The 24,786-nt window shown below is 39.7% G+C and overlaps 1 protein-coding gene across 1 annotated transcript in view; it reads left to right on the forward strand.

The window, feature by feature from the left end:
- The window catches only part of GNAQ (G protein subunit alpha q), a 288,961-nt gene extending 274,232 nt beyond the window's left edge, over nucleotides 1-14,729 (forward strand). The window contains exons 6-7 of the mRNA XM_004439624.3: nucleotides 3,451-3,604; nucleotides 9,883-14,729. Of these exons, the coding sequence (XP_004439681.1) occupies nucleotides 3,451-3,604; nucleotides 9,883-10,073 (345 nt within the window). The 3' untranslated portion in view covers nucleotides 10,074-14,729. The remainder of the gene's footprint in view (nucleotides 1-3,450; nucleotides 3,605-9,882) is intronic.
- The last annotated feature ends 10,057 nt before the right edge of the window (nucleotides 14,730-24,786 follow it).

A 24,786-nucleotide genomic window follows, 5' to 3' on the forward strand; every position in this document is an offset into this window, starting at 1 on the left:
AGTCCTCTCTGGAACACGGTACTGGGCTCAGTCCACTCTCCTGGCTGCTGTCCTGCAGGCTGGTACGAGGCCTCTCCCAGCAGACCCCACCTGGAGCTTGAGGGCTCCAGTCCAGTCTTGAAACTCTTAATCAGAGAGACCTTGGGTGCCTCCTTGTGCATTAACTCAAAGTCAGGACCACTCTCCCTTTTCCTGTCTCCGCGTAGGCTCTAGCCACTTACCCTTAAAGGACTCCAACCAAAAAAGGCCTAAAAGAGTGCCATGTCCCTGGGGAGCCCATCACGCCCCTCCTGATCAGTCTTTTTAATGGGGACTCAGTGGTTGATGCCAAGGTGTACCTACCCATCCTTTAGACAAGGCTTCTTGGAAGATCACAATATGATTTTCTAGAATTTCTTTAGCCATAAGTAAGAAAAAAAAATGTTAACTTTCCCATCCATCAGGGATGTCACTATCTAATAAACCTTCTTTAGATCCTTTTCTAATTCTTTCAGTTATTAAGGCCTTTGGTTTTCTTCAGTCCTGAAATTTTCAGCCTATAAAATCTCAGGCTAGGGGCCCGGGCCCACGGCTTAGCAGTTAAGTGCGCGTGCTCCGCTACTGGCGGCCCAGGTTCGGATCCCAGGCACGCACCAACGCACCACTTGTTGGATCATGCTGAGGTGTAAAGGAAGATGGGCACGGATGTTAGCCCAGGGCCAGTCTTCCTCAGCAAAAAAGAGGAGGATTGCCATTGGATGTTAGTTCAGGGCTGGTCCTCCTCACAAAAAAAAAAAAAAAGAAAGAAAGAAAAGAAAAAGAAAATCTCAGCCTACGAGATATCATTTCTTAGTGAATATTGTTTCCAGGGCTTAAAATTTTACACTGGCAATGACACCCAGTAAAAGGCAGTAGATAGTAAAGATATTATTTTTAAAGGCTGTGCATGCCATTTATATACAAAAGAAATGTATGCAGTGAAATAAACATTGTCCCTTGAGCCATGAAGTCATCTTTCGCTGTATCAGTCCTACGTGGTTCATCGGCATTTAATTATTTAAGCAATTGTAGGCGCAAAGTTTAAAGATTAAAGAGATTGGTCGTGATCAGCTTTACCAGATTTGGTAAAGATCTTTTGAAAAATGAGCCTTTTCCACTTGATTTGAATTGGCACGCTTTACAGAAGAAAAGAGCAAGACATTCAGGATCTAGAAAATTGTGCTTGGTGAGCTGCATTTCCTGGAGATTTCCTGGAACAGCAGTCAGAGGGTTACGCAGAGGAGTGTTCTTGGCCTTGTAACCCTGTACATGACACAGGGAACATTCTGCATCAGTGAGGCAAAATCTGAGCAGAACGTATTAACAGCTTGAACCCCCAGTCTTAATGGTCATCCCTCAAACATCATTTATTCATCTCCTTTTAAAGTTTGGGAGGGGGATGTATCAGGTATATCAACTAGAAGCATTTTATATAAGAAGAAACAGAAAAACACAGCTCAAACTAGCTTAAAAACTACAAGGTACTTATTGGCTGATGTTACTAAAATATCCAGAGGCATAACCCAGTTCAGGCAGGGTTTGACCAAGCAGGTGAGCAGGACCTGGTTTCTTTTTCTCTCAGTTTCAAGATGGCTGCAAGAAGCTCCTGAGGCTACGTGATTTCTCTTCCACATTCTTCACAAGCAGGATTCTCTGTTCCAGAGTTCCCAGCAAAAGTCCTGGGGTTAATTGAACCAATTAAGCTGCTTGGCTAAACTGATGACCATAAACCAGGAAAGGGTTGTTCCAAGTGACTTGGGTCTGGACTGACCAGCCCTGGTGCCAGGGGCATAGGATGCTCTGGCTTAAACCACCAAGCCTCCTGTTAGCAGTGGAGCTGGGCTCAATCCCAGGCAGGCCTCTCCATGGCCGAAACTCGGTCATAACACGTGGGCTCTGGAAAGGGTAGTCTACGTGTGTGTCCAGGAAGAAGCATGCCCGTGCACCAGGGCTTTTATATCCTCAGGGAAAAGAGGATTCCCCAAATCCACTGCCTTTCTCTGTGACCTGAGGGTGGGAATGATTTAGAGGCGAGTTTGTCTGTGGAAGGAAGAGCTGGTTAGGAGATGTGGACGAAGCTAGGAGGCTCTTCTAGCTTTTGGCTGATGAGTGCTTTTTTTTTTTTTTTTATTGATGTTTTAATGGTTTCTTACATTGTGAAATTTGGGGTTGTACATTTTTGTTTGTCCATCACCATATATATGACTCCCTTCACCCCTTGTGCCCACCCCCCACCCCCACTGCCCCTGGTAACCACAGTCCAGTTTTTTCTGTCCATGTGTTGGTTTATATTCCACATATGAGTGAGATCGTACAGTGTTTGTCTTTCTCTTTCTGGCTTATTTCAAGATGAGTGCTTTTTTTAAGAGTGATTTGACTCAGAAGTAATCTTGATTAGCATCTTCTTTTATAACAGCAAGTTGACGCATTCCTTGAGAATCCATTGAGGTTTTCTATTCCCAAGGCTGGCTTGCTAGCATAGCTTCAGGTGAGCACACTTTCTCACAAATGCCAAAGCTGAGAATATTACATTTCTATCTCCAAGTAATTACCATGTATATCTCCACAATTCTGTATAAAAATTATAATGAAATGTGGGAAGAAAGTGTGCTCCAATAAATAGGAAATGTATGATCTCAAAACATTTTTTCCATGTGTTTTCTTTTTTAAGAAGCATAATTTTTTTTTTTATTTTGATTTATTTATTTTTTTCCCCCAAAGCCCCAGTAGATAGTTGTATGTCATAGCTGCACATCCTTCTAGCTGCCGTACGCGGGACTTGGCCTCAGCATGGCTGGAGAAGCCGGTGCGCGCCCGGGATCCGAACCCGGGGCGCCAGGAGCAGAGCACGCGCACCCAACCGCTAAGCCACAGGGCCGGCCTCCATGTGTTTTCTTATCAGGGGATATATATATTTATATAGTAAGGAGTAATAATTCTAGAAATACAGATGCATATTGGGCAAAGAATTAAGTGACTTTGTTTTGATGGTTTAAAAGAGTTAATTGTGAGGCCCCAAATTAAACACAGCTTAGAAAATACAAAATGAAACCTGGTATTTAGTTCTCAATTTGGATCTTAAGTATTTGGTCATGAATGAATAATTTTTGGTGGAAATTTATGACAGTGTGCCAGATAAAACATGATTCTCTAAGTTTGGATTCTTTTCTCTTAAGGTTGAAGGAGTTATTTCAGCAGATTTATTATTATTATTCTCTTCTGCTTGTCAACCTGAGAGTTTGCATAATGAAAACAGCCGGTATGTGTCATGAACCGTTTGCACATAAATCCTGAGAAAAGTTACTACAGCCCAGCCCAAGGTTATAAAAATCAGATGCATACAGAAGATGGATTGGACTTACGAAACAAACACAGTTCACAGATTGAGTAATCATGTAATTTACGCCTTGTTTTTCTGATAATTTTTTTCAGAACCGAATGGAGGAAAGCAAAGCACTCTTTAGAACAATTATCACATATCCCTGGTTCCAGAACTCCTCAGTTATTCTGTTCTTAAACAAGAAGGATCTTCTAGAGGAGAAAATTATGTATTCCCACCTAGTTGACTACTTCCCAGAATATGACGGTAAGTCAGCACTCTTCAGCCAGCCTGATAGCTGATGTGTTTTGCTTCCTAAGACCAATGCAAGAGCCAACACAATACAGTCCGCTGGTGCTGCCTTTGTCCTCAAAAGGCTGTATGTTGTGATTGAGGAAGTAATAATTATTGTTTGCCCTGTCTTTTAATGACATGAAATGTTTCATTCCCTAACAATGCTGAAAGTTACAGCATTTTCTTTTGGAAAACAACTTGTTAAAATTTCTGAAATAGGTATATGAGAGGAGGGAACAATCAATAGTTTTAACCAGCTGTGTATCAACCATTGTAGTTCCCTCTGAATCTCCTTCATTTGATGACAGTCTGCTTCTGCCTCTCTCTAGAGAGAGAAACACAGTTTTGTAGTTAAGAGCCCAGGTTCAAATCCCAGTTCTGACACTTCCTATTTATAGGACCATGATCAAGTCACTTAATTTCTCTGGGTCTTAAGACCAAACTTGTAGGATTGTTTTCTAGACTATAATAGATAACATATGTGTGACATTTTAGCATGATGCCTGACTTATGGTGAATGTTTGGGAAATATTTATTTTTTGAGAGTTTCATGGCCCCATGAAGTCCCATCATCCTTAGGGACAGCACCAATCCTTGAAGCTCTTCCTGTGGCACATAGAATCTGCAGCACTTGCTTCAGTACTCATATGGCTTTGCATTATTTACTTCCGTCTTACAAATAGATCTTGCCTCCCGAACTAGACTGTGAAATCCTGAAGGACTGGACACAACACCCAGGCCATTCTGAGAAATACTTGTTACATCTACACCCAGCTTCTCTAAAACACGTGGAAGACTCACCGCCCCTGCCCGTAGGAGCTTATGTGGCAGGGTACACACACTCTCCCCTTACCCCCATTCATACTTGAGTCTAGATTAGGAGTGGCAAACTGTGGCCTGCTGCCTGTTTTTATAAATAAAGTTTTATTGAAACAGCACACCCATTCATTGATGCACTCTGTGGCTGTTTCATGCTGCAACAGCAGAATTGAGTAGTTGGGATAGAGATCAAATGGCCCACAAAGCCAAAAGTATTTACTGTCTGGCCCTTTACAGAGAAAGTTTGCCAAACCCTGGTCTAGATGAATAGTAGTTAAGGGGACAAGCTTGGAATGTGACAGAGTTCCAACTCTGCCAATTACTGGTGATGTTGCCTTGGACAAGTTGATTCAACTACTCAGTTTCTTACTGAGTGAAAAAGAATTGAATGGAATCATATGTGTAAGTCACTGAGCACGTTGCCTGGCACAGAGAAGAGCACAAACCTGGAAGTACCTATTATAGACGTCTGTGTAACCACGAGAACAGACTGTTTGTAATATTACATTATCAACATACGATCTCTGGGATGGACATCAGTTCAACAATGTTTTTATTAGAAAGGTAATTACAGGTTTCACCTGCTATCCGAAAGTAGAGCATCCCTATGAAACCTTTTGTAAGTTGAACTGCCATAAAACAAAGAAGCAATTACCATTAATTTATGTGGGAAAATTTTTTCAGCATTCGCAGACCCCCAAAATAACAGCAAAATACATAGAGATAAAGCACAGGCGCTCACAGACAGTTCAAAAGTGTGGAGCTTGATGCTGGGATGCTGGCTGTAGTTCCCGGAGAAGGGGCTGGGCAGCGCCACTCTTCTGCCAGGATGCACAGCCTCTTTAAGAGCCCACTGCAAAACAAATGCTGAAAATGCTATTTTCACAAAATCCGTTTCAGATTTCTTTCGGTTAGTGACAACAGGTACTCCTGTAGGTCTTCCATAAAAGTGAAGTGGCGTAAAGTGAACTTTTGGATAGCGGGGGAAACCTGTATGTCAAAAACCTAAGATTCAGTTTGGCTTCATAACTTTCTATGAAGATACAAACACATCAGGGATGGAATTTTACTCATCTTTTCATCCCACTTGCATTTGGTACGGTGCTGGGGAAACATTATTAGTTTCGGGATGTTTTCAGGTATTAGCCATAGTACCGTTTTTGTAAGCAGTGTGTTCCCATCCTCTCTCCAAGTGCATTTTCCTTTGTGCTTTGCTGTTCCTTTAAAAAGAAATACTTTCCTAGCCTGAACAGTGTTTTCACTTTTACTCCTTGTAATTTGCCACTGGCCTGCCACCAAGTCGTAAATGCCTGAGACTATTCCCCAGTGTTCCTGAGGAAACTGTGGAAGGAAGTGACATGTTCATGTGTCGTTAACTTGCTCTCCCAACGGGCTAGTTCTTTATACGCAAGGTCTACCTGAATAGGATGGGCACGGAGCACCTGGCTTAGACCCAAACACACCTGCTTACCTCACACACCTAGAAGGAGAGACAGACTCTTAATTTTTCTCACAATTTGTTGAGAATCAGCAGAAGGGAGATGACCTCCCGCCCGGAACATAGCACCCACCTGTGGGCCAGCGTGTTTTCATGACGTGCGTGCATACGGATGACAGAGGACAGATGCAGCACACACAACCACAGCACACTTGGGTTGATTTTTCTGCAATAAAAAAAGACTTTTTTCTGCGACAGGTGTTTGGGGTACTGTTTTTTTCTCTCTGTGCAATGTCGTCTTAATCTCTTTACATATCTCCTTTGTCTGATAATTTCCCCAGATTCCCCATCACTATGAGCATTTTCCTTCCAACATGTGGCCATTGTGAATGTCTTAAAATCTGAAGAGGTTTTTTTATTGTTAATCTCCCCCTGTATACACATAACACACAGAGGAAACTTGGCCACGAAAAAAGCAACAAGACATCGATTGTTATTCACAAACGCACGCAGCTGTCATTTCACAAGACTCAAAGCCCTTGTAAGATGAGCTAAGACTGAAAAAACTCTAGGCCCACTCTGCAGTGGTTTTTATAATAAACATGTTTATAGTATTATAAATTTCACACTTCCATATTTTTGTACTTACAAGGTCTTAATCGTAATGAATGCCATTTTTGTATTTCTCTTCAGGAAGGGAAATTACCATTTCCACATGGACTTGAATTGCAAAATTGTTCATAGAGACTGTGGAATTCTGTTCCTGCTGTGATGACTATAATGATTTCTTTGTAGTTTGTTTATTCAAATAACATAATTTATGCTTAAAAACATAACGCACTTCCAAGTGCTCTTCAGTGAACTTGAGTTAGTTCTGATATTCTTTAGGTTAAAAGAAAAAGGGAAAAAAAATAGACCTTGCTTTCCCAAATAGGTTAAGTACAAAATCATACGGAAATTCATTCACAAGCCAGAAAGATAGTGTTCTTTTATGACAATGAGAGGCTTCTCCAGCTCTCAAAATCTATTAGCCTAATTTTATTTCTTCTTTTTTTGTTTTGTTTTTTATTTTTTTGTTGTTGTTCATTGCAGTAACATTGGTTTATCTATTAGCCTAGTTTTAAATATTTTTATCACTGCTATGGAATTAGTAACTTAACAATAGTACATTGAAAAATATGAGGCAGACATTAAATAATTATATATATCAGAGTATTTTCAATTATGGCACTTTTTCATTCAATATGATGCGAGCCTTAATCACTGACAAAAATTTCAATTCTGGGCACTTAAGTCAAAAATTCAAACATTACTTTTGTTTATTGTACAAATGAGAATAATCTGTTTTCATGGCTCTTTCCTCCCAACTTCTGGCAATGTTGGATATAAGCTCATAGGGGTAATCCCCAATTTGCAATAACGTTGGTTTAAAAAGTTTTCAAGGGGCCAGCCGGCGGCATAGCAGTTAAGTGCGCACGCTCCTCTTCGGCGGCCTGGGGTTCACAGGTTCGGATCCTGGGCACGCACCGACGCACCGCTTGTCAAGCCATGCTGTGGCGGCATCCCATATAAAGTAGAGGAAGATGGGCACGGATGTTAGCCTAGGGCCAATCTTCCTCACCAAAAAGAGGAGGATTGGCAGATGTTAGCTCAGGGCTGATCTTCCTCACACACACACACACAAAAAAAGTTTTCAAGTTGGCTGTCGGAAACTCACAATGCATTTTGTTAGAAATGGTGGTCAGGCCCTCAGAGTTTTCAAAGATTTCTTTATCCCAACAAGGAGATAACAAGAATATTGATAGAAAAAACCTTAGCTGTGGATCCTGAGAGAATTGTGCCAGGGAGAAGGAAGTGGAGGAGGAGAAAGTTATAGCATGACCTCCTTCTTTCTTAGTATAGAACTAACTGGAAGAAAATGGAGGAAATGCGGATATATAGTACAGCAAAGACTGACACAAGATAGGTGCTCAGTACTTGATAGGTGGTGGTGTTTTCATGTTATTAATTTACAACAATAAGTTTTAAATTAATACGTTTATCAGGATCTATTAAATAAGTTTTTAAAACAGCTCTATTGAGATATAATTCACATACCATATAATTCACCCATTTAAAGGGTACAATTAGTGCTTTTTGGTATGTTACATTAATTTTTTTAATTATGGTAAAATATACGTAACAAAATTTGCCATTTTAACCATTTTTAAGCATGCAATTTAGTGACATTAACTATGTTCACAATGCTGTGCAACCATCACTAGTCCCAAAACTTTTTCATCACCCCCTCACAAATTCTGTAACCATTAAGCAGTAACTCCCTGTTTTCCCCTCCCCCTAGCCCCTGGTAACCTTTAATCTACTTTCTGTCTCAATGAATTTGCCTACTCTAGGTACCTCGTATAAGTGGAATCATACAATATTTCTTTTGTGTCTGGCTTCTTTTACTTACCATAATGTTTCCAAGGTTCATGCATGTTGTGGCATCTATCAGAACTTCGTTTTTATGGCTGAATAATATCCCATTGTATGTATATACTACTTTTTGCTTATCCATTCTTCTGTTGATGGACACTTGGGTTGTTTCCACCTTTTGGCTCTTGTGAATAATGCAGCGATGAAAATCTGTGTACAAGTATCTGTTAAGAGTTCCTGCTTTCAATTTCAATATACCTTGGAATAGAATTGCTGGGTCATATGGTAATTCTGTGTTTAGCTTTTTGAGGAACCACCAAACTGTTTTCCACAGCAGCTGCACCATTGTACATTCCCACCAACAATGCACAAGGCTTCAGATTTCTCCATATCCTTGTCAACACTTATTTTCCATGTTTTTGATTATAACCATTCTGGTAGATGTGAAGTAGTATCTCATTGTGGTCGTGATTTGCATTTCCCTAATGATTAATGATGTTGAGCATCTTTTCATATGCTTATTGGCCATATGTATATCTTCTTTGGAGAATATCTATTCAGGTCCTTTGCCCATTTTTTAATCAGATTGTCTTTTTGTTGTTGAGTTAAAGGAGTTCTTTATATATTCTGGATATTAACCTCTTACCAGATATGTGATTTGCACATATTTTCTTGATTCTGTAGGTTGTCTTTTCACGTTCTTGATAACATCCTTTGATGCACAAAAGTTTTTAATTTTGGTGAAGTCTAGTTGATCTATTTTTTCTTTTGTTGCCTGTGATTTTGGTGGCATATCTAGGAATCCACTGCAAAATTATTACCTAAGTTATTAATATATCCTGATAAATATATCACAATCCTTTTTCAGAGCATCTAGGACAGTGCTTGGCACATAAGAGACCCTGAATAAATATAAGAAAATGTAAACCAATTTTTTTTATCATCACACTTAGTGATGGATGTTACATAAAAGTGTGCCCAGAAACACCAGAAGTCTGTAGAAGTGAGGCTGCAGAGGACGATTGTAGATGGACCTGACCTTAAGGAACAGATGTTCTACTCTGAGTGAGATTTCAGTCTGGAGAATGTAAAGTGATCCATAATGGGGGGACATATGGAGGTAGATTGACAAGAGAGCCTAAGTCTGTGTAAGTGTGAGTATATATAGTAAGTGTGTCTCTATGCACATTTATTGTATCGCTGAAACCAGCACTATTAACTCAGTCCAAAAAAGGAAGCTATTACTCCCCTTCCGAAGAGCCTGCAGTGGCTCCCTATCACCCAAGGAATCAGAGCTCAACTTAGTCTGGCCTTGAAGCCATCTGCCTGTTTTCAACTAACCACATTTTGTGGATGGATGGATGGAGATGGGTGGATGGATAGCTGGATGGATGGATGGGCAGATAAAATGACAAAGAGGAGCAGTTACACATAGTAGTATTGGGGAACATGATTGTAACAGATCAAATCTGTAGTGCAGGTGCCGTCTTCATGGGCATTGACCCAATAAACATGTATTGAGCAAACCCATGAATGGATCAGCTGACAAACTGTTCCCCTCTCTTCCCTTGACCAATAGGACCCCAGAGAGATGCCCAGGCAGCTCGAGAATTCATCCTGAAGATGTTCGTGGACCTGAACCCAGACAGTGACAAAATTATCTACTCCCACTTCACATGCGCCACTGACACCGAGAACATCCGCTTTGTCTTTGCTGCCGTCAAGGACACCATCCTCCAGTTGAACCTGAAGGAGTACAATCTGGTCTAATTGTGCCTCCTTGACACCGCCCTTCCCTTCCCTGGTGGGCTACTGAAGCTATACAAGAGGGACTGTATTTCTGTGGAAAACAATTTGCATAATACTAATTTATTGCCGTCCTGGACTCTGTGTGAGCGTGTCCACAGAGTTTGTAGTAAATATTATGATTTTATTTAAACTATTCAGAGGAAAAACAGGATGCTGAAGTACAGTCCCAGCACATTTCCTCTCTATCTTTTTTTTAGGCAAAACCTTGTGATTCAATGTATTTTAAATTCTCAGTCATGCACTCACAAAGATAAGAGTTGTTTCTTTCTCTTTCTCTTTTTCTTTTCTATTGAGCAAAACGAAGCTGATTTCCCTCCTCCTAACCCATACCTTCCTCCTGATTTTTCCTGGGTTACAATGGCCTTTATTCTGTTCCATTTTTGGTCAAGTTTTTCCCTCGAATGACACAGTCAGGACAACGTCATTCGATTTAAGCCATCAACATCAGCTTAATTTAACAATTTGTAGTTTTTGCTGAAGGAGTATAAGTATTAATACTATGGTTTTAAATGTATTGCTCTGGATACACATATAGAATTTTTTTTATATAAACATATTGTCTTGCCTCACTTTGGGCTGGGACAGTGGATGCCCATCTAATGGTTGAGTGTCGTTTCGCTTGGTTGCTCAGAGAACTGTGCAGAAGTCAATAAGGCAAGGGCAGAGACACCATGTGCCATTGTCCTTTCTCCCATCCTTGCTTCTTTTTCTTATTTTCACCCTCTCTTCCTTAAATTGCAGATGCCAAAAAACATGCCAACAGACACTACATTACCCCAGTGGCTGCTACCCAGAACCTTTTCACAGGTTGCTCTTACTTTTTTTTTTCTCAGTTCAAACTTTTCCTCCATTTTTTTCTTAGTGTTTAGGCCACAACTTCTAAATGAGTTTTATTATGGGTATGTGTTGCCAAAGCTGGCTTTTTGTAAAACAAAATCATTAAGAACTTAAAAGAGAAAAGCCGGTATCTTAAACTATAAGAGAGTAAGACTGTGAAGCCTAAAACAATTGACTGAGAATGAACCTGAAACACCAATTGCCAAACAATTGGTAACTGTAAATTTGAGTCTCATGGTCCATTCTTTTCTTTGCCCGTAAGATCACATTGTTTAGTGTCCACGTTCCATGTTGAGTGTCCAAATCAGCAATGTGGAAAAATGTCCTCCGTGATGCAACGTGAAATCTGCTCATATCTCTTCATTTGAAGCCAATTTTTCTCTCTCTATGTTCCTTAAGGTCGAGTAGGTCTGCCAAGAACATTGGTTGATAGTATCATTCTGAGACCTTCAATTTGCAAAATCTGAAGTTAACTGCTAGTTTACCACCTTTGGTATCTTTTTAAACTGGTGACTGGTTAAGTTGAACTTAAGGAAGATTTGTGGACCTAACTCAAAAGTACCCTTTCAGTGTTCTAGAGAACATGTATTTATGTAACTGAACCTATTAGGAGAGATGTTTGGAATTCTATATGTGCAATTTTTCAACAAATGCAAAAAATACAGCACGTGTATTGATGAGCTTCTGTCAAGCAGCTTGAGTTGAAATACGATTTAAGAAAATAAATCATGATTGTTTTAAAACCGGGAAGTTAGAATTAGGCCATGACACTGGTCTCATTTTAACTACAATGCTATTTGGCACAAGTCTAAACTTCCGTATAAATCACTCTTTTGGAATGACAAAAGGGAGGGAGAAAATTAATGGCTTGTTAGATGAGTACCAGAGTTACTCAATAGTAATGGAATGTTCTCTTTACTCTCCCAGCCTCAAACAACACAGGTTACTTGTTTTCCTTGCTCAGATAGCACCTGTAATTTAATTAAGAAACAGACTGCTTATAGGTATAGTGCAATTATGAATGCTCTAATCATTGTACATACATCTCTCTCGATATTGCAGCATCCATACTGGCTTTGTAATCATTAATTTTTTGGCAGATTGAATGTGCTGTATTGATATGTATCTATGTAATTGTATTGTATGTCTTATAGCTAATTCACATTTTGAATAATGTTATTTTATTTACTTTTTTAAGAGAGGAGAATGTAAATTTGTCAGTTTATTTCTGACTAGGGATATTTTTTTTCCATTTAGAAAAGAAGAAAAAAAACAACCTTACTATCGTACAGAGCGGTACTAGCATCGTGCTGTATAAAATCATTTGCACATTCCTGAGTAGAGGTATACTGACTATAAGACCCAAAGGTAATTTCATAGCAAAATACATAAAATCAGTCGGAGCTTTTATACAAACATGGAAACCAACTTTGTAGAACTTTTGCCATTTGACCTAGGATTGGAATATGAGCTTTTATACAATTCATATTCTTATTTGGCAAATGCACAGTTTAGTATTACCTCTCTGATGGCCTTTATTAGAAAGGCAGTTTTAGAAGCTATTGTGATCCACTAAGGAAGTGTTTTAACAGCTAGAGACCACTGCTTGCCTGAAAGGGCAGTCTTAAATTTGGTGCAGCAAAAAAAAAGAAAAAAAAAAAGGAAAACAACATTTGAAGGCCTACAGTGTGTATAGAGAAAACCTCATCACAAGATCATAAGTGTTACAGTTTAGGGAATCAAGATATTCTATTTAATAGAGCTATAGTAGATGTAGTCGATTAAAACTGATCTCAATGCTCGAAGAGGCTGAGCAAAACAGGGAAAGATTGTTCTATTTGTCTTTATGAAATTGGGATGGAATTGCTATGCAGAATTGAGGTTTGTGGCTTCACTGTTCATCTTAGGGTGCATGACAAGATCCCTTCTCTTGAGAAAGGAAAATATTGATCACCCTAGCTGCAGTGACGCATAGAAACCTAACTGTATCCACACTAGTCAATTGAAGCTAAAGGATTTTCTTTTTTGTTTCTTTGGGGTTTTATTGAAGGGGCTAGGGGCGGGAAGGGATTCTTTTCAGTTTTGTATAAAAACAAAGTTTACTCATGCTTTATATTATATCGTGATTGCAAGCGTTATAAGTGTGTGCCACTGGACTCTTATTGTCGATGTTCTAGGTAGCGGAGGCCTGTGGCGAGTTTTATGGTGACTTGGGCATGTCTTATTCAAAAACAAATACACAAAAACCTTTCTTCAGCATACCAAGGCAAGCAGCCATTTCATGACTCACTTAACACATTGCAGTGTACCAGTTTACAGATGAGTTTCCCTTCTTTGCGTGACACAGCAGTTCCAACCCTCAGAGAATTCCTTATTTGTAAATTGGAGGTTTGTACTATGCCTTACAGAGCTTAAATTCAGAAGTTTGTGCCTCATATCTGAAACAAAGGGAAATAACACACTCATTCAAAAGTAAATAAATCCCCTCAAAGTTTTTTTTTTTAAACATTTCCATATAGAGAGCTCTGTTGAATGTCATGAATCGACTGGGGGAAAAAAATCTTAGGAACCTGCATATGTTGTTTACTAGCATATGACATCTACAAAACGTATTTGAAGAACACCTGAAACTTGTATTCTTTTTGTAGATTAACTAGCAGGCCTAATATTTAAAAAACGTAATTCAGCTAAAGGACAATTTACTTTTTGTACTTCAGACTATCTTGATTGTCAAGGTGTATGAATTGTAATTTTAAAATTTATACTGCCACATGATTGTAAATTTTAGTTGTCTTAAGTTAGGAATTGGTGAAAAGCTATTTATGCTGGATTTGGGTCAAAATGACTATTATTTGCAAAAAAATAAAAAAATAATGGGAAGAAAGGGCTGCATAATGAGATACTGCAAGACTCAGATATTGGTTGGAAATAACCTTCAAATTACCCTCAATTTCCCTTTGTTTTCAGTTTCTCAAGAACGAATGAAATGAAATATAGCAGAATGTTAACCCATATAAAAATAAAGTGTACCCAAATATTGTAATGTATATTGCTGCTCTTCTTAAAATTAAATAAGGGTTTAAAACCACTTAATTGGTAATTGACAACATCTCAATTGATACAAATAAGGTGTGCTTGGTATACGTTCATATTTTCTTCCAAAGATATGTCTTTGGTTAGAAACACACAAAAATTAAAACTAGTAATATTGTATGTTTATCTCTCTCTACATATTCCAGCATATGTAGCGTTAAGAGGTCTGTCCTGGTGACTGTCTTTGGGATTTCATTTTGATTCCATCAAATTAGGAAAAGAAATGACTTAGTTGTGTGTGATTAGCTAGAGATTTTTGGAGCCAGACACCTGCTGTTTAGTAGATACTTAGTACAGTGTCTATAACTTGTCATTTGTTTTTCTCACAGAATAACAAACCCTTTCCTGCTGTCTTCCCAACTACCGATGCCCTTTCAATAATACTCTTGCCTCTAGAATCATCTGTTCAAAGTATGCATACACACCTAGCACGTAGTAGGTGCTCAAATATTAATTTCCTTCTGACCTCCCTTATCTATCGTGTATCCTCCATTTCCCCATTTGATTCCAACCCACTAGTAAATGATATTTACATGTTATAAAAACACCTATCAGGTAAAATTGGATTGTACTTGGATAAAGGAATTCTCACTTTCATATAAGCTTTGGGAGACAGAAAAACAAAAAACAGGGAGGAAGATTATTCTTCAGTAGAATATTTTTAAGTTTAGGAAGTAAGATGGAAAATTACTATGTAACTTTGTTCAGGTTACTTTGACTGAAACACATTTTTGGTGGATTTCTTTTCCTCAAAGAACTCTCTAAATGCAACTTTTTGCTGGCTCCTCGCCTGTCATCATGTTGGAAACCCTTACTAGACCTATGTATTTAGGGAGTTTTGTCAGAAAACATTTTTAACTTACAGTATTTAAAAAGATCATATTTACTGTTCTTAAAATGTCATTCAAATGCATGTATTGTCTATTGTTTGGGGATGGGAACTAGTTTTGCAAAAAACACCTAATGTTGTATAATAATGCCCCAATGATCTTGCTGGTTAAAAATACAGTATTTTTGGCCATAATTTTGTACTACGGTATTCTTCATTCTTGAGTTTTGCTTCTCTTGAAGGTGCCTAAGCCTCTCCCAGAATGTTTTTTATTATAAGGAGTATTGGAATAAATCCTTTTTTAAAACAGTTTATACTGCACATGCATTTTCCAGAGTAGATAGGTTTAATAGTTTCTAAGCGAACACACAAAAAAATCTTTTCTGTGTATAATCAGGAATTTTGGTCTCCTTTAGCAGAAATATTTATATTGATAGTATTTATCAAATTTAATTTAAAAAAAAAACTTGTTCTAATTTAGGTTGCAAGCAACTGTAAAAACAAATTTAAACAGCTGCTCAATAAAGACTTGGGAAAAGCCGCCTATCTTCAATCGAAGGCCATCTTCTAATTAGGAAAAAGAACTGGCCTGCAGAGGCAGATGGGTGGCTTCGAGTTTCCGGGTTTCAGCAGTAGGATGAATGAGTCCACTCCAGGTGGGAAACAGGACCTGGTGTAGGTGTCCTTTATGTCTGTGACTTAGAAACACCCATCTAGGCTTTTGAGATCAGCTAAAAACTAGCTTTTCTTTCTCTAGCAATTTTGTGAAGCTGGGATGATGGCAGCAAGTGTTTCTCTAGAAAATTGGTGCTTATGTAGGAGGAACTTAAAACCATAACAAAAGCAAAACTTTTTCCTGCTACTTATCAGGTCTTTCCAACTGGCAGCCCAGCCCTTCCTTGCTTATGGAATTTTGTGCTTTGCAGAATACTGTTCCATCCAAGTACTTTATAGAAGAAAGTGTCATTTTTACTTAAAAGCCTTTGGTTTAAGACTCTCCTATTCTTGCATATCTTAGAGACCATTTCCAGTCAGTGGTCTCTAATGGATCTTTCTGGATCTTACAGTTAAGGGAATGGTTTGACTGGGGACCGTCATTTCGTACAAGCGTGGAGCAATTGGTTCCCACAGCCTCTCTGCTGAGGAATTGGGATGTTTGTTAAGCAGACCCCCGGGGCACTGGGGCTTGGCCACTCTACAACCTTGGTCCATCTGTATCATCATCTTGAAGACCTTTAGCCCGCAGGAAAAAAACAGGAACTCACTGAATGTTATTTGAGCCAAATATTTTAACGACCTTTTGACTCATAGAGCAAGCCCGCCTAGTCACATTTTTTTTTTTGTCCTATCCTTCTGGAAGCAATAAAATAGTTGGTCCCAAAGCTTCTCTGCCTTGCTCTTCATCTCCCCTGCCTCCTCTCATTTTTCTCTTAGGTTGTGATAGCCCAGTGCTGCCTCTTGAGAAAGCGATTAAACCATAGCAAAAAGGTGGGGGTGGAACTTGATGCTAAGGAACAACAATGGTTCATTTGATGATGTATACAGAGCAATTTCTGATGGTAAATTAGCCAGTGTCTTGCTTTTCTCTTTTGTTGTCTAATTTTGAGTTATTACCATGCTCATCAGTTACTCCATACTTAAAGCCTCTATTGAAATTTTGATCAGGGTTGGAGAGTACAAGGCAGTGGTTAAGGGTGGGTTTATGGTTGGTTGGTTTTCTTTTGTTTTAAATTATCTATGCATTACCATTCCTTTGTTTCATTGCCATGGCTAATTAAAATATGGATCCAGCTATTGCAAGAAAATGAACTCAGTCTATTTTAAGGGAGCCCCCTAGGTACCTGCAAAACAAGGCCTTGGTTATAAAATGTAGGTCTCTTTAAAAATCTAAGATGCACAGGGAGTTCTGAAAAGATTCTTTTTTCTTTGAATTCTTATGTCCCAAGACTTGAAATCTGACCTGTATTAATTTTCTCTCTTCCTGTTTTCTTCAAAAATGTGAAGGCCAGAGCATTTTTCTGTCCCATAAGCCTGTGAGTAAAATAAGGCAACTTACTCTCTTTAATTAAGAGAGTAATTAAACAGAACCAGAACAAATTGCTGATGGCGGGAATCCCTTGGCGCCGGCCTTCCACAGCCCTGTTTTGGCCCTCTGCAGCCCTGGAAATGTTTGTGCAGCTTAGAGAACCATGGGCCTGTCCCATCTAGATGGACTGCATGAAGGGCCCCTGGGACTTTCACTCTGTTCCCAGTTTGCCCAGTATACGTGTATGGTGGATATTTAAAGCATCTTTAGAAATGAGAGGACCAGGAAAAGACAGACTGACAAATGAAGCTTGGCAAACCCTAGGCGACTGCACATGGGAATTCCACGCTGTGTCCCCAGCTGCCACGTTTGTGTCTGCTCTGGGGTGTGCCTCACCTAGGACGCTATGCCTGTTAGAAATCCGCACTGCCTGCCACATACTGTCCAGTCAAGGCACCAGCCAAGGCACACCTGAGGTGCAGGGCCCACATAAAAGGTTGTAGTGGCGTTGATTATATTCCCGGGATCAGAGCAGCATTAACAAAGAGGCCCGCTTTCTCTTTGAGGAATACGAAAGGCCCCACCCCAGTGGTATCATGGTTAACAATGGGCAGTGGGGGTTGGGGGTAGGACTGTGGTACAGATCTGTAGTGTGCTGATTTCTGTGGTGTAGATAAATACTCCCACCATGCCCAATTTTAAGCTACTGATCATGATGTCACTGAACTCGGAGTTGGGAAGAGATGCTAACAATGGTCTCTCTCAAGTGTTCCTGCAGGCCACCCTCAGTCCCTTAAGACAACACCTTTCTCTAAACCTGGGAAAATGGCAGGGCAAGCCTACTTGGCTTATTGTACCCAGAGCCTATGCATTCCCTCCCCTTGTGACCTGGAGCTAATTACCAAAGTGCGTCGTGTTCATGATGGGCCCAGAGAAGTGGCAGTTTGACCAGAAACATGAACTATTTAAACTCTCCAAAGGAGCGGCAGTGATGGCTAGCCAGGAAGCTGAGGAGTGAGAATGCACAATCAATTTGGACGTCAAATTTACGTAACACTTTGAGAGTGTGAGTGTGTGTGAGAGTGTGTGAAATGTCTGAGTGTCTCCAAGCAGCTCAGTCATTGCTGAACAAAGAGAAAAAGCTTGTACAAATGTTCATGTCAGTTGGGTGACGAGATTAATTCTACATCTTTTAAACACCAAACTTTATATATATGTGGATAGACATGTAGAATCTAAAAATGGTTCGATCTTGAAGTTTTATACACATGCAAATACACATGAGTATACACGGTCAGACTTGCTTATCCCTTGGTTATTAGAAGCATTTTAACTCACAGAAAATGTCTTCGTATTGACACAATCAAGACAGAAAAGATTATAAAATCGACGGCTAACATTTTCATTTTTTTAAAAATTTTCTCTTGCCAGTCTTTCCAGGTGCCATCTTCAGAGAGCTCTGCCCTATCTAGGAAGGAACACCTAATTATAGCAAATTAAAAATGCTTTTTAAAAGGGCAGATGAAGCTAGGCTGCAGCTTGGATGTCTCTGAGCCATGAGGGGCTGTGTTTCCAGCAGAGGCAGGGAGGAAGGGTCTCTGAGAAGGTGTGGAAGCTGGATGAAATCTTATCTAAATTACAGAAGCCAGGCCTGCACGATTTAGGGGCACTATCACTGTTTGATGTTATCATTTCCATTCCTGAGTTGTCTTTGTGCAGGTTGCTCACTTCCCATGGAGGATGATGAATTCCCAGGACCCCAGGCCCATACCATACAAATGCCTGTACAGAACCACAGACTCAGATCCATGGGGTTTGGGGGCTATGCTCTTGTGTCACTTTTCTCAGACTGGCTGAGGGTGGCCGCCCTTCCATGTCTTCTGGTCCACACAGAGGTTGCTGCAGACGGTTCTCTTTCAGGTCAGGATCTGCCTGCATCTTTGTAGCATTCTCCAGTCACAGATCAGAAACCAAAAGTCCACAACTCAGGAGTGACACTCAGCCAGTGTGGGACAGGAGTTGGTGCATACGTTCTGCAGCTTCTGGCCCTCAGTGGTCAAACCTTAGGCTTGTTCTACATTCTCTCTCTCAGAGGGTCCCCAGCAGGCCCCACTTGTTGCCTGAACCCGCTCGTTAACGCACCTCTTATTGGCCTTCCTCCTTCCCTGCCTCACTTCCACACTCTCACTATGCAAATAATCAACTTGCAGCAAAATCTTTTACAGGGTCTGCTTTGGGGGAAATCCCAGCTAAGACAGTAAGGCGATCCAGGGATGGCTTTCATGTGTGGGGAAGCACCCGCGGGGACTTTTGTCAGGAACCCGTCACAAGTGAAGCTAATAAACAGTTTGCCCTCAATGAACTCTCAACAGCAACTGATGATTGAGGTCCAAGATTAGCACCTGGCACCCTCACAGGAAATGAATTTGCTGCATGCCACCTCCCCCCCCCAGTGGGAGACTATCTATATCAATAATAATATATCTATGGGAAAAAAATGCACCTTTGCCGGGAAACTACCACCAGAGCATTTTTAAAAATAATCATTTTCAATTGTTGAAGAAAAGTGATGCAGACATTTCAAGCTTATTGCCGTTCTGTTTAGTGGCTTCTTTACTCCTTCCCTCCATGCGCCCAGCCCCGGCTCCGGGATGAGTCCCCACATCAGCCCTGACTAATCGATTCCACGTGTCCCGCCAGCTGCCTCCTTGGAGACACGAATGCTCTTTTGTCTTGCTCACCCCGCCAGTGGATGATGCTGACATAGAGGCAGAAAAGAGGAGAGAATATTTCATCAGAGAACTGGCACATATGGTGACATTTAATTGTTGGGAGAAAAATCAGAAGAGGTAACATATATTGAAAACTATTACAAAAGTAAAAGAACATTATCCAGGTCATGTTCTGAAAGCAAGTGTCTGCCTTCCTTAAAAAAATAAAGAAGAAGTTTCTCTAATTTTTGACGGTTGGTAAAGGTATATCCTTAGAAAGATAAATTAAGGAAAGTATGTTTCAAATCTTGATGAAACAGGACTTTAAAATGAGAGGCTGTCTGCCAAAGCAAAAACCATTATGCCACAGTTATATTAGTACTAATGTCTGAATATATTGTTTTAAAGTATGTTGGAATGTACTTAAATTGTAGTTAGCTATCTAATTACTTTATTAAGTCAGTCCTCCGACTAGATTGTGAAGGAATGAGTTTTTGAGTAGGGGTTATGTGCCTGTATATTTTGAGATGGTCTAAAGCTAAATAAAATTGTATTCAATATCAAATGCTGTTATCTTTTTAGAAGGCACAGTCAGGATTCCAAATTCTTTCATAAGACTGGATTTCTTTTACCCGAACACTTTTGCTGGGCATAATTATATTGACTGAGAGGATATTTCCAGAAAGAAACAACAACAACAAAATCCAGTGATGGCTTAATGTATTTAAGGGAAAAATTATTCAAAGACACCCATATAAAAGAATATGTGCCAATGTGTCTGGACCTTGAGATAAAATTCAGGTAAACTCAGGGAGAAAAAATTTAGGGTAAAGTAAATTGACTGTTTTTGTGGAATTAGGCACTGAGACAAATTTAATGGTTCTAAATATGAGTGGTTTAGGAAAATTTCTAGTAAGATTGACTTCTCTCATTCCAATTAGCCACCAGAAATATGTTACAATTTCTTATCCTTCTTCTCCATCATTTATAATTTTAAAAATATGCCCCCGGGGGGCCGGCCCCATGGCTTGGCAGTTAAGTGCGCGTGCTCCGCTACTGGCAGCCAGGGGTTCGGATCCCGGGGGAGGGCGGAAACCAATGCACCGCTTCTCTGGCCATGCTGAGGCCGTGTCCCACATACAGCACCTAGAAGGATGTGCAACTATGACATACAACTATCTACTGGGGCTTTGGGGAAGGAAAAAAGGAGGAGGATTGGCAATAGATGTTAGCTCAGAGCTGGCCTTCCTCAGCAAAAAAAAAAAGAGGAGGATTAGCACGGATGTTAGCTCAGGGCTGATCTCCCTCACAAAAAATAAATAAATAAATAAAAATAAAAATAAAAAGTATGCCCCTATTTCAGTTATTCAGATGGCAGTTTGAGATCTATTCCTAGTTTCTTACCTTTTAATTTTATTGTTACTTATTAGCTCTTCCAAGATAAACTCAAACACCTCCAGGATTGCCTGATCCGGGGGCACCCATTGAACCATTGAAGAATGAGAAGATGGTTTCCCTTTCTGACATCCTTTTAGAGTTAGATTTATTACTTTAAATGGGACATTTCTCAATAAACTCACTTGTGAATCTGCTGGTGTTAAATATTGGCATTAGGGATAAATTGGATTGCAAAGGCTATGGATTATACTACAGATAATCCACCAAATATGGGCTACCATCCGTGGAACAGACTAAGGAAAAAGTGATCAGTTCCTATTGTTTTAATCCTAGGAATTGTTGACCTGAAATCTGCTTGTACTCTTGCTTGGTTTGGGGAGGTCAGGGGTGTGTGTTGTGGACTGAAGGGCATACATTTGACCATCAGAAAAGGCCAGCTCATTACTATGACCTCATATCTTTTAGCCTACACCTGCTATTTACTTAATATACCAAGTATATTAAGAATTTTTGGACATAAAAGTCTTCTTAAGTGACTTAAACAGATAGCTTCTCCTCCACCCACTGCCTTTCACATATCAAGAAGTCCAGAGTAAGTGCTGCTTACTCTTTGATGACTCAACTGCAACAGGGCTGTTGTCTCTATGGTCTTCAGGCCATTTCTTCATGGTTACAAGATGGCTACTGCAGTTCCAACCATCATTACCACATACAAGTGAAAACTGAAGAAAGAGACAGAAGTACCTGTGTCAGGAAAGTAAGAGCTTTCCCAGACACTCCATAGCAGATTTCTGCTCACATCTCATTGGCCAGATCTGTATCACATGGCTAATCCTAGAAAGAGGCCAACTAAGGAGAAGGTTGAGAATGGGAGTTGAATTAGTTACTCAGCAGATCTTGCATCATGGGTCCGGGTTTTAAAAACCATTAAAACACGTGTGCTAAATATGCATAAGTCTTTTGGCAAAGGAACATGAACATCATCAAATGGTATGATAGGGTCGTTTAAGAGAATGGAGGGATGTATAAGGCTTTGCAAAACTTTGATCCATGATCTGGAAAATAAACTTGCCGGGTTCCCTCCTTGTTGCTACCATCTATTAACCCCCCTTGACATTACCTTGGGTGGCCTCAGCATCTATACTGATAACCCATTTGGATCCTCTACATCTGCATCTCAGTGATCAATTTCTCTACTCTAGCCACCCGTTTTCATGATCACTCTTTGAATTTGTAACTTCTTCTCCATCTCCAAAGCACTAACTCAAACATCTGACTACAACTTCTCTTCCTAATTGTTTATTCAATTAATTCCACTCAACTGTTCTGAAATCCAAGGGTTTTCTTCAGGCTGTTCACCACTTTACTTCTTCCCAATTCACTAGCTCTCTCTTTTCTGTACTTTTATTCTTATCCAACTTATATTTCATATCCCTGAACTAAAAAACAAACTTGGAAACACTCTACACTTACTCTGTCCCAAACAAACTTGTCTATTGATTGCACACATGAAGCCAACTAACTAATTTTTCAGTGCCTGCACTCAAAAAGCCAAAGAAAGCTGGAGAGAATGACAAAACAGAGCAATATTAGTTCCACTATAAATTCAACCTCAACTTGACCCTTGAGACATTTCTTTCTTTCTTTTTTTTTTTTTTTGTGAGGAGATCAGCCCTGTGCTAACAACTGCCAATCCTCCTCTTTTTTGCTGAGGAAGACTGGCCCTGGGCTAACATCTGTGCCCATCTTCCTCCACTTTATATGGGATGCCGCCACCGCATGGCTTGCCAAGCAGTGCATCAGTGCGTGCCTGGGATCCGAACCAGCAAACCCCGGGCCACCATAGCGGAGCGCATGCACTTAACCGCTTGCGCCACCGGGCCGGCCCCCCCATTTATTTCTTACAATAGCAGACTAGGTAATTTAGACCAATCATCCCAATAAGGTCATCCAGAAAAGCTGGATAAAATATTTAAAAATAGCTTCCAAAGGCATGAACAAGCTAACAAGATAGTGAATAATTACTGGACCAGGATACAGAAGAAGACAAAAGCCCAGGAGAATGAGCCCAGTGTTTGGGTCTGCTCTTCCTCTGACAGCATTTATCAGTTCCAGAAAGGGAGGAGAAGAAGTAGTGTGACATTTTTGTTAGCGCTTTACAGTTAGAAGGACAGGTATTGGAGTGCAGTGCCCACTAGACAGTGTGGTCCAGGTGAACCACCTCACCTTGGAGTGGGAATAAAAAGGACTTCAGCCTAAGAGTAATGATGGACCAGAAATGCATGAGGCCTGGAATTCAACTTCAAAATGAATTTGGATTAAAATGAAATAAGAGAACAAGATAGTAAATTTTGGAAGACATCTGGTAACTATGAAAAGGAACTAATGAACATTCAAGAAAAAATTAATAATCTAAATTAAGAACTGAGGATGTGATTTATTGGCAGTTTATAAATAGCTGAAGAGAAAAATAGTGAACTTGAAAACAGACCATGAGAACATAATGAGGATAAATTGTGGTAAGAAGAAAAGAATGGAAAATATATAGGGTAAGAAACACACAGGTTTCAGTGAGAAGGTATAATAAATATATTTGGAATCCTGTAAGGAGAAGAGATAGAGAATGGTAAAGAATAAATTTTAAAAGAGATAATGGATAGAACTTTTCCAAACTGATGAAATGCATTAAGCCACAAATTCAAGATGTCCAATGTTCCCCAAGAAGGATAAATAAAAAGAAGTGTATACCTATATATATTATAGTAAACATGCTGAAAAACAAATGAAAAATAATGAAAGCAGCTAGTGGGAAAAATCAAAATAGGATTACCTTGAAAGATCAACAATTAGATTTATAGCTGTTTCTTAACAGAAACAATCAAATCCAGAAGACAATGGAATGATAACGTTGAAGTACAGGAAGAAAATAACTACCAACCTAGAATTCTATCCACAATGCAAATATGTGAAAAGAATGAAGGTGATTCTGGCTGTGATGGAGTAAATGTGATCAGATTGACCTTCCCAATGCAAACAACTAGAAAACTCAAAAAAAGTTTTCAGATATTAGACAACAGACCGGTAGAGTTGTGATTCCTACAAAAAGAAAACAAATGAGGTGAGCCCTACAGTCATCTTGGCTTTCATCCTGAAAATACCTTCTGACCTAAGGTAAAGGGACAGAAATCCTAAATAGAGCACAAAGATTACAGTTCAGAAAGGCTGAAGTAGCTGGAATTTGGGGGGGAGGGGGGCGCATACTACTAGAGTGAAGGGAGTGGCACATAGAAAGAGCTCCGCAAATCTGCATAAAGGTCCTAGACCTTGAGCCTTCTGCTCAATACAAAAGCATGCACGCATAGAGTGCATGATACCAGGCAAAGAATAACTGCGTGACTGTAAGCTTAGCAGTTCCCAGAGCTCACAGAGTTGGGAGATGCTTAAGTTTCAACCAACCAGAGTGGAGCCTTCTCACTAAACCTATCTGAGAGATAGGGTTAAATTAGGCCTAAAGTAAGGGCTACTCTAAACTTACCATAGCAGACGTTTAAAAATAAACCTTGAATGGATTAAGCTGGTCTGCAAATAACTTCACTGATTGCTAGAGCAGAGTCTAACAACCTGAAATACAACAAATCCAGCATTCAACAACATAAAATACATAATGTCCACTATCCAGTTAAATTAGTAGAAAAGTGAACAATCAGGAAATGTAACCCTCAATCAGGGAAAAAAAATTCAGTCATTAGAAAGACATCTGGAAATCACAGAGATAGTGGA

The sequence above is a fragment of the Ceratotherium simum genome, chromosome 20 (genome assembly GCF_057802395.1).
Source record: "Ceratotherium simum simum isolate JZ-2026a chromosome 20, ASM5780239v1, whole genome shotgun sequence".
NCBI lineage: Eukaryota > Metazoa > Chordata > Mammalia > Perissodactyla > Rhinocerotidae > Ceratotherium > Ceratotherium simum.